This window comes from Sus scrofa, chromosome 5 (genome assembly GCF_000003025.6).
Source record: "Sus scrofa isolate TJ Tabasco breed Duroc chromosome 5, Sscrofa11.1, whole genome shotgun sequence".
In the NCBI taxonomy this organism is placed as follows: domain Eukaryota; kingdom Metazoa; phylum Chordata; class Mammalia; order Artiodactyla; family Suidae; genus Sus; species Sus scrofa.
The window spans coordinates 23052731-23063042 of record NC_010447.5 but is presented as its reverse complement, the minus strand read 5'-3'; the positions used below and the strand labels follow the sequence as shown (position 1 = coordinate 23063042).

At 53.4% G+C, this 10312-nt stretch overlaps 2 protein-coding genes across 3 annotated transcripts; both read left to right on the top strand.

The window, feature by feature from the left end:
- Positions 18 to 4042, top strand: METTL1 (methyltransferase like 1). The gene is made up of 6 exons (XM_003360738.4): positions 18 to 188; positions 1046 to 1209; positions 2107 to 2291; positions 2384 to 2497; positions 2655 to 2756; positions 2905 to 4042. The coding sequence occupies exons 1-6, from the start codon at positions 76 to 78 to the stop codon at positions 3058 to 3060; spliced, it is 834 nt and encodes a 277-aa protein (XP_003360786.3). The 5' UTR covers positions 18 to 75; the 3' UTR covers positions 3061 to 4042.
- On the top strand, positions 4178 to 9914 carry CYP27B1 (25-hydroxyvitamin D3 1alpha-hydroxylase). 2 transcript variants are annotated; one of them, NM_213995.1, is given in 10 exon segments: positions 4573 to 4790; positions 5421 to 5611; positions 6106 to 6308; positions 6390 to 6590; positions 6674 to 6846; positions 7040 to 7212; positions 7417 to 7495; positions 7782 to 7965; positions 7968 to 7978; positions 8290 to 9152. In NM_213995.1, coding segments are annotated over 10 exon segments (1512 nt in total). In that variant the 5' UTR covers positions 4573 to 4607; the 3' UTR covers positions 8404 to 9152.

Below are 10312 nucleotides of genomic sequence, written 5' to 3'. Positions count from 1 at the left end.
CTGATTGCGTCATTATCCTGCGCCCAGAACCTCTGTCTCCACGTGGGTTCCGTAGAGAAACTGCCGCTAGGGATCATGGCGGGTGCCGAGACTCGGGACGCGGCAGAAGCCGAAGCCTCGCAGCCTCAGAAGCGCTACTATCGACAGCGGGCTCACTCCAACCCCATGGCAGACCATACACTGTGCTAGTGAGTGAGCAGGGCGGGGGGCGGGGAGGGAAAGGAAGGTAGGACCCCCAAAATAGCGCGGTGCAGCGCGGAAGAGCTATTGTGCTGGGACGGTTGGAAGGTTTAGGTTAGACTCGGAGAAATCAACTGGGTGACGTCATTTTGGAGGTGGGTCAGGGAGATTTGGCAGAGCGCGGAGTTGGCACGTTGGGAGGGGGCGTGGCGTTCTGGCCGAAGTCTGGGTAGCGGTGCAAGTCTGGAAAGTGAAAAAAAATTGTTGCAAAAGAGTTACCTTGCGGCACAGCGGGGTAAGGATCCAGCATTTTCACTGCAGTGGCTCAGGTCGCTGCTGTGGCGCGGGTTCGATCCCTGGCCCGGGAACTTCCGCATGCCGCAAGTGAGGAGAAAAAAAAATTGTTATCGAAACTAGACTTATGGAAGAGTCTGTCTTTCAGTTTCATTTATAGAATTTAACAAAAAGACAGACGTATATACAATCCCGCCCACTTTCCTCTTCCCACAGAACATTTCAATAGCAAAGTAAGGTCCCACTGTCTTAGGCAGCCAGTCTCTGGGACAAAGGGAACTTGTGCCCCGGAAAGGAGAGGTGCCTGGCTAGAGTTACATCAACCCCTGGAAATGGAGATGGGCAAATCAGCAATTAATGGGCCTCATGATGGGTCTATGATTCACACTGGGAGTTAAGGGTAGTTTCCATTGTGAGTCCTAGATGCCACAGGACCCGCTCTTACAGAATTTTTGAGAAACACTCCTTTAACCTACTTCCTACCCTCATCCATCCACCCACACACATGTTGTATCACTTCTGCAACGACATGACCATCCTTCTCATGTTTCTCACGTCTTCTCTCCAATAGCCCTGTGAAGCCAGAGGACATGGACTGGTCTGAGCTATATCCAGAGTTCTTCACTCCACCGACTCAAAATCAGAGCCACGATGACCCAAAAGATGAGAAAGAAAAGAGAGCTCAGGCCCAAGTGGAGTTTGCAGACATAGGCTGTGGTTATGGTGGCCTGTTAGGTAACACTCTGGCCCTTTCTCTGTGGCAAAGAGAGGCAATGCCTAGGTTCTGCCACCTCAGCAGGTTTGGTGGGGGCTGGTAGTTGGCCTTTCCCCTTCAGACCAGACGCTGGTGCTGTGACATCAGTGTGGAGAACCTCCACCTTCTCTCCACTCCGGGTCTGTGGCCTTTGCCCTGGAGAAGGGAGGGGGCTGCCTTAAAAACTCTTAAACTTGGCTTGTCCTGTCTAGTCCCGCCCCGGCCCCAGTCCCTACATGAGCCATTTCACCTGCGAGGTGCCGGGTCAGTGAGCTGGTCAGCACAAGCGTCAGAGATTAGTCACTGTGGCCAGTGATCCTGAACTGTCTTTCTCAGGGATTCCACCACCACCCCTCCCCCGCCCCCATTCCTCACCAGAACTCATTCCTTCTCTGAGCTCATATTGTCAAATTTCTCTTGTATTGTCTGTATCATCCCAGTCATGCATGCTGGACCCACTTCTCCATAGACTTAACGGCACAACAGAGAGGAAGAGCATGGTACTTGGTGGCAGGAAACCTTGGTTCGAGTTCCAGTTCTCCCTCTTCTTAGCTCTGTGATTTTGGGCATTTCAGACAGTCAGTTTTCTCATCTTTGCAATTTACCACATAGTATGTGAAGATTAAATGAAACAATGTGTGAAAACTTTAAAGCACTTGCAAAGATACATGTATTCCCTGGCCCTCCCTCTTCCAGTCCTTGTGAGTCTCCCCCAGCCCACTTCTCCAGCACAGGGCCAACTGCGCAGGTAGCTGGCTGGCCACACTTCCCATTACTGATTTTGGTACTTGCAGATTGAGGCTTCCTTTCCTGTGTTGACCCCTTTGCACATCTCGCAAGTATGAGGTTGATGATTCCATTCCTATGTCTGTGTTCAGTGGCACTGTCACCGCTGTTCCCAGACACACTGATGCTGGGTCTGGAGATCCGGGTGAAAGTCTCAGACTATGTACAAGATCGGATTCGGGCCCTACGAGCAGCTCCTGGAGGTGGCTTCCAGAACATCGCCTGTCTCCGTAGCAATGCCATGAAACATCTTCCTAACTTCTTCCGCAAAGGCCAGGTGGGGAGGGGCCCTGGTGGTTTGGGCTGGTAGGCAGGTAGGGCATGGAGGCCAGGCTCTCACAACCCTGTTGGTGCACGTCTGTCTCACAGCTGACAAAGATGTTCTTCCTCTTCCCTGACCCACATTTCAAGCGGACAAAGCACAAGTGGCGAATCATCAGCCCCACACTGCTGGCAGAATATGCCTATGTGCTGAGTGTTGGGGTGAGTTGGGAGTGGGAGGGAAGATGGGATGGGTGGCCTATTCAGGGGCCTTCCACTAAGAATTCAGTGGGGTTGCCTTTGATACTCACCACCACTCCTATCATCCTGCTGCTCAATGGCGTACAGCCCCCTGTCTCGGGTGATTCTGCCTGTGCAGGGGCTGGTATATACCATAACTGACGTGCTGGAGCTACATGACTGGATGTGCACCCATTTTGAAGGGCACCCCCTGTTTGAGCGTGTGCCTTTGGAGGAGCTGGTAAGCAGAGATTTCTGGAAAGACCTTTTCCAGAATGGTTCTATGTTTTTTGAATTCAATTTCATGCCAGGAGGGTGGGACAGGAGTCTTGGGGTCAGGGGCGGCCTGAACAGTGGGTGAAGATTCATTGGACCCTTCCTTCTCCCAGAGTGAAGACCCCATTGTGGGACATCTGGGCACCTCAACCGAGGAGGGAAAGAAAGTTCTACGCAATGGAGGGAAGAATTTCCCAGCCATCTTCCGAAGGATACAGGATCCCACCCTCCAGGCAGTGACCCCTAGTCCCACCCCTCCTGGTCACTGACTTTGCCTTTGCTGACCTGGCCTTAGCTGGACCCCATCTTCCAGGGACTGGAAAGAAGACTGGGCCCCTGGACCTTCCCTGCTGAGCCTGCTAGGGCTGAGAGGCAGCAGTCTCTCAAAGAAGTTGAAGAATTACCCCGGGCAGAACCCTGAAGTACATGACTACCCCTGACTCCTCTCACCTTGCCTTTCCAATAACAGCAGAAAGCAAAAGCAGCTGACTGGGAAGGTCAAAAGACCTTGGACCAGAAGGGGATCCTTGGAAGAGAGCGGGGTCTTGCTCTCCCTTAGCACTCCCTTCTCCTTCTAGGATCTCTCCTCAGCTAGAGTGAGCAATGCAATTCTCCACTCTCCATCTAAACTGCCTGCTAGGCTCACATCACCTGCCCACTATGTTTACTTTGTTATTCTGGGGTAACATGTATATATGTGCATGTGCCCATGCTGCTATTACCCAGGCAAGGCTAGAGCGTGTATCATTCCTGTCCTCTCCCTGCGTAAGACTTGACCTGGGGAACCTGTGCTCTCTTTATTGTTGCTGTCTCTGGAGAGACCCTGGGGAGGGTGTGATGGTGGAGACCCTCTCCTTTTCCTTGTTAACATTCACTTTGATTGCAGAACCTGAGAGCTGACTGGCTGGCACAGAGCCTGCTTGGGGGTAGGGGTAGGGTAAGGTGGTGAGGAGCAGAAAGCTGAACCTGGGAGGATTCTGAAGCTAAAAGTGGAAAGGGGCTGCTGACTAGAAAGCCCCGGCAAAGGGGATGAGTCGGCTGGAGATTCAGAGCACTCGCCTAGCCCTTCCTCCATACGGGAGCCCAGACAAATCTCTGAACTTGTCTAATTTGCAAAAAAGTTCTTTCATTGCTGTTACTCAAGCCCCAAATTCCCATGGCTGGAGGACAGGGCTTGTTAACCCAAAAAACCAACCTGCCTCTCCGCAAGGAATAAAGACGAAGGCTCCTGGAGCCATTTTAACTCATTAACCCATCTGCCTTCTGTCCAGTGTCAGCTACAGGGGAAGGGGGAGATGTGGTAGTGCAGGAAAACTCTGCTCACATGGAGACAATGTGCAGCCCAGGGAGTCAAGAATCTGAGGACGCCTACAGCTCTGCCTCTTTGCTTCTCCCCCAGAGGAGCTGGAGGCTGGGGAATTCCTGAAGATGGGTTCCTGGGGCCCCAGCTCCCTGCAGATGTGTCAGGAATACCAGGGATCAACTGCATCTTGGTCACTTAAGCCTCATCAAATAGCCTTCCCGAGGAAGAGACCTTTCAGCTCTTAAGCTTGGGCACCAGCCCAGAAGGAGAAACTGAGGCAAGCTTCCCCTCCCAAGAGGGTCATTGCAGCATGAGACCCAAGGGAGCCCTGTTGGCAGCTCCTGTCCAGCCTACTGTTCCTGGGTGCTAATTCCCAGCACCGACCACTCAGAAGAGGGGATTGGCTGTGGAGCTTGAAAAGGGGGCGTTGCCACTACCTAGCCAAGGGTTAAATAAGGGCTCAGGGAAAATTCTCCGGAGAAGCGCGCTTTCGCGGGTTCCCTCAGCCAGACCATGACCCAAACCCTCAAGCTCGCTTCCAGAGTGTTCCATCGCGTCTGCCGTGCTCCTGAGCTGGGTTCCAGAGGCTCCGACTCAGCGCCTCGGGGATTGGCCGACCTCCCAGGCCCCTCCACGCCTGGTTTCCTTGCCGAACTTTTCTGCAAGGGGGGTCTGTCACGGCTGCACGAGCTACAGGTAGAAGGGGACCCCGTTCCTGGGACTGAATGCTGGGGAACCTGGCTGTCACAAAATTCTACTTGCAGGACGTGGGAGAGAGGGCCAGTGAGAATGGATGCCCATGAATTATGGAAAAGACAAGTTGGGACTGGGGGCGGTGGCTCACTGGGCGCGGAGTCCATCCCCACACCCAGCAGAGCAGTGCGTTCAAAAAACGCCTTCTCCCTATGCAGAAGCCTGGAGGCCGGGTAGGTTCAGGACAAGTGTGCGGGAGGCGGAGTACTTTCCCCGCGCAGGAAGCTAGTGCGCCCCTATACATTTGAGGGGGGGGTCCTCCTGAGATGGAAAGTCTATGTGAGGAACATTTAGAGATTTCTCCGCCTCAGCTCGGCCCAGGTGACCAAAGAGAGATCCCGAACGTCAGCTTTGCGCAAAGCTCCTCCGTTTTGCCCATCACACTCAAACTTTCTAGGGATAGGAAGTGGGGAAAAAGAGAAGGAGGGGTTTACAGCATCAAAGCCATACGCTGGTTGGGAGCAGAAGCTTCCCCCTTTCAAAGCTCAGTAGCCAAGTCCCTTGGCATTGGCACGGTCCTAGCTGGGAGTCCCCAGCCCGAGTCTCCAGTGTCCGCTGCTCTGGTTCTCCCAGGTGCAGGGTGCCGCGCGCTTTGGCCCAGTGTGGTTGGCCAGTTTCGGGAAGGTGCGCACGGTGTACGTGGCGGCCCCTACGCTCGTCGAGCAGCTGCTACGACAGGAGGGACCCTTGCCCGAGCGCTGCAGCTTCTCACCCTGGACGGAGCACCGTCGCCGACGCCAGCGGTCTTGCGGACTGCTCACCGCGTGAGTGCTTTGGCCCCAAAGCCCCGACTGCCTTCCTTTCTTGTGGGGGGTCTGGAGACAGTCTGGGGGTGTGGAGGGAGGTCGGTCGTTTCTTCTGGCAAATCGGGGTTCCCACCCCAGTCTGATTTCGTCCAATCTCGGGTAGAGTCCGGCTTCCGCCCGCCCGCCCGCTTCCCCCTGCGTTCACCTCTTATCTTTTGAGGCTAGAAACTTGAGAAACTGCAGAAGGGGCTAAGGTACCATAGTCGTAAGATTCTGTGACTCAGCTTACCTAGGAACCCAGGCCCCTCCGGGGCAGGAAATGAGTAACGAGGAGGGGGGTTGGAAAGTGGGCACAAGCAGGGGCAGATTTCTGTAACACCAAGGGAGCAGACGCAGTCCCTCTCCGGGCCACCCCAGCCAAACACGCTCCTTCTCCAGAGCAACCTGCCCGGTCGGGCCACCTCTGCATACCACTGTCTGCCCTGATGCACCCCTTCTCCTCGCCCTTGCAGGGAAGGTGAAGAATGGCAGAGGCTCCGCAGTCTCCTGGCCCCGTTGCTCCTCCGGCCTCAAGCGGCAGCCCGCTATGCCGGGACCCTGCATGACGTGGTCCAGGACCTTGTGCGGCGACTGCGGAGCCAGCGGGGACTGGGCGCTGGGCCTCCCGCCCTGGTTCGGGACGTGGCAGGAGAGTTTTATAAGTTTGGACTAGAAGGTGAGTCCCCAGGCAGGGACCAGCAAAGGAGGCACCCGGCCAGGGTCTCTTGGTGCCCTGACAGCGCCCCCTCCCGGCCAGGCATTGCGGCGGTGCTGTTGGGTTCCCGCCTGGGCTGCCTGGAACCCGAAGTGCCGCCAGACACAGAGACCTTCATCCGCGCGGTGGGATCGGTGTTTGTGTCCACGCTCCTGACCATGGCGATGCCCAGCTGGCTGCACCGCCTCGTGCCGGGACCCTGGGCCCGCCTCTGCCGCGACTGGGACCAGATGTTTGCATTTGGTAAGGGACAGAAATGAAGTACGCGTGGGGGAACATAAAGCTGTTCAGGAGTAGTGAGGCATCCCTGTAACTTGTCCCCATAGCCCAGGAGCACGTGGAGCGGCGAGAGGCCGAGGCTGCCATGAAGAGCCAGGGAAAGCCTGAGGAGGACTTGGGATCTGGGGCGCACCTGACCTACTTCCTCTTCCGGGAAGAGCTGCCAGCCCCGTCCATCCTGGGGAATGTGACAGAGTTGCTACTGGCTGGAGTGGACACGGTGAGGTTCCCCTTCCATGTCAGGAGCCCCACTTCCGCAGCTTAATCTCCCCACTCTCAGGGGGCATTTTCCTGCTGCAGAAGATCCACTATGGTCCCTAGGTCAGCTTGGTTTAGCACTCCCTGGATTCCAGCCTACTTCATATTCTGCCTCCTATGCTGGGTCCCCACTCTCACACCTCCGATGCTTCCAGGTGTCCAACACACTCTCCTGGGCTCTCTATGAACTCTCTCGGCACCCTGAAGTCCAGATGGCACTCCATTCTGAGATCAAAACTGCTTTGGGCCCCAGCTCCAGTGCCCACCCATCAGCCACTGTTCTATCCCAGCTGCCCCTGCTTAAGGCAGTGGTCAAGGAAGTGCTAAGGTGAGGGGGCAGGAGAGGAGGAGCTAGAGAAAATGCTAGGGAAGGGGTGGAAAAGCAGATAATGGAAGGGAGTAGGGAGAAAGAGCAGAGGAAAATGGTACTCTACGCCGGGCCAAGAATAGGTTTGGAAGGTGAGGGACATGAGAAGTTGGCTACAGCCCCCAGCCTCACCTTGTTGTCTCCTTTTCATGCTCTGCTGTCCAGACTGTACCCTGTGGTACCTGGAAACTCCCGTGTGCCAGACAAAGACATTTGTGTGGGTGACTACATTATCCCCAAAAATGTGAGTAGAGCCTATGGGCCCCCTTTGCTAAGCCATCCCTCACCATCTTGGGACTGGTTCTCTTCTCAAATACTCCCCATAAGCCCTTCAAACACTCTCCTTGGCCTGAATGTCTCTCTAGGTTGTAATGGGGCAGTGGAGAAATCTTTCCAAAAGTAGCCCCAGAAAATTTCCCCACCACAACCAACCAGTGTCTGCCTTTGTCCCAGTGCATAGATCCCATTCCCCACTTCCCTCCTGGCATTCCTGGGACCAAACTGACAAGTTTGTGTTTTTCCCTCACCAGACACTGGTCACTCTGTGTCACTATGCCACTTCAAGGGACCCTGCCCAGTTCCCAGAGCCAAATTCTTTTCGTCCAGCTCGCTGGCTGGGGGAATGTCCAGCCCCCCACCCATTTGCATCTCTCCCCTTTGGCTTTGGCAAGCGCAGCTGCATGGGGAGACGCCTGGCAGAGCTTGAGCTGCAAATGCTTTGGCCCAGGTGAGTGATCAAGATCTTCTACCTTCCCCATACCTTAGAGATCTAAAGCCATGAGCTCTTTTCCTGACAGGCATAGAAAAATATATAAGATTTGGGAGTCTTTATCCTCAAATATGTCAATCCCACCATATGCCTGGTGGATGAGTGAGAGTATTTGGACTTTGTACCTACTGTCAATAACCAAGATGTCCCCTACCAGTCGCAGGTGCCATTCCAACATTGACTATCCTAACAGTAGTAATGTCCACTACCAATCAAGCCCACCATTGTAGATCCCTCCCATAGTAATAGCTTTTTTCCTCCCTTTCCAGATCTTGATCCACTTTGAGGTGCAGCCTGAGCCAGGTTCTGCCCCAATCAGACCCATGACCCGGACTGTTCTGGTACCTGAGAGAAGCATCAATCTACAGTTTGTGGACAGATAGTCCTGTGGAAGGAGGCTGTCATCATCACCATTTCTCTCATCATAGGGGTTTATTAGGCATAAGACCAAGGGATGTATATTCCCTGAGGCTCAGCTCTCTGTCCAAACGGGTTGGAATGACCATAGCAAAGTACTTGAGGCAGCCCTGACCAAGGAGTGAAGTATGCACTTGGCCTGACCCAGCAGGCCCTGAGAAAACCATGGTCCATTTGCCTGTTTAGCCCTTCTGGTTATATCGTATGCATTCTTCAAGGGCCAACTCAGTTTTTTGTTTTTTGTTTTTTTGTCTTTTTGCTATTTCTTTGGGCCGCTCCCAGGCTAGGGGTTGAATCGGAGCTGTAGCCACTGGCCTACGCCAGAGCCACAGCAACGCAGGATCCGAGCCGCATCTGCAACCTACACTACAGCTCACGGCAATGCCGGATCGTCAACCCACTGAGCAAGGGCAGGGACCGAACCCGCAACCTCATGGTTCCTAGTCGGATTCGTTAACCACTGCGCCACGACGGGAACTCCCCCAACTCAGATTTTAACTAATAATCATGGGTGGCTGAGGAAGAATTCAACTACTGACCTTTTGGGGCTTCACAGTGTTCACTGGCTGGTGCTGCTGGCTAAACAGTTATCACAGCATGAGCTAAGTAATTGTACTTCTGATCTGCACTTGGTTGATCCTCTCTCCTTGCATGTGACTTCTTTGAGAGGAAGGATGGGGACTTATTATCTTTAAAATGAGAATTGCAACGTTTATTTCAGGTTCTCTCACTTTTTTTTTTTGTATTTTTTTTTCTTTTTTGCCACACAGGCAGTATGTGGAAGTTCCTGGGCCAGAGATCAAACTTAGGCCACACAGCAGCAACCAGAGCCACAGTGGTGAGAACGCAGGAGCCTCAACCCATTAGACCCTCAGAGAACCGCCCCCCGTTGTCTTTATATCCCTTGCCAGGGCCTACCCTCGACTGGGTGACACCATACATATTTTCACATTGTATCTGGACCATGTGGCAGAAGGGATAGGCAGCTACCAGGCGCTGCCTTTTCCTCATCTTGCCCATAGGAAAGTGAGTCTACTCTCACCTGTTTATGACTTTTTACAAAATGCTCCTTGGCTATCTGGTCACTATTAGGTTGGCCTGCCCCACCACTTAGGTATCAGGCAGAGATGTCTTTGGGGCTGTCCCTGCCCAATCCTTTTATATATTGAAATATTTTATTTTGCTTTTCAGGGCTGCACCTGTGGCATATGGAAGGTCCCAGACTAGGGGTCAAATAGGAGCTATAGCTGCTGGCTTATGCTACAGTTACAGTGATGCCAGATCCCAGCTGCATCTTTAAGATACACCACAGTTCCCGGCAATACCAGATCCTTAACCCACTGAGTGAGGTGAAGAATTGAACCTGAGTCCTCATAGATACCAGTTGGGTTCATTACCACACTAAGCCATGACAGGAACTCCTGAAGTTTTTAAATATTGTTTTTAAATTTAAAAATATTAAATGTTCCAACCTAGACTTTTGACTTCTTTCCCACTCTTACTTCCTACAAGACCTGGAGGCGAGATCCTTACCCAAATCTTCCACCTTGGTTTCTCAGGTCCTGGGAGTGACCCCCATAACAATGGGAGGTCTAGACACCTAGAAGAATGGTTTACGTTGCAAACCCAGACATGTTTCTGTCTGTAGTTGGGAACAGAAAAATCCGGCTCCCTGTAAGAGATTAAGGGGGTGGTGTTGAAAAGTAGCTTCAACCGCTAGGCTGTAATGGGTGGGGGAGCCAGGAACTTGCTGAGATGCCTAGAGGCAGCTGACTCTGGTAGAAGAGTGTTTTTGGAGTCTGGACTGCTGGAACCGAAGGATGCATTAGGATGGCCACTCTCCCCTCTCTAGCAAAGTTGCTCCGAGGTAATTTT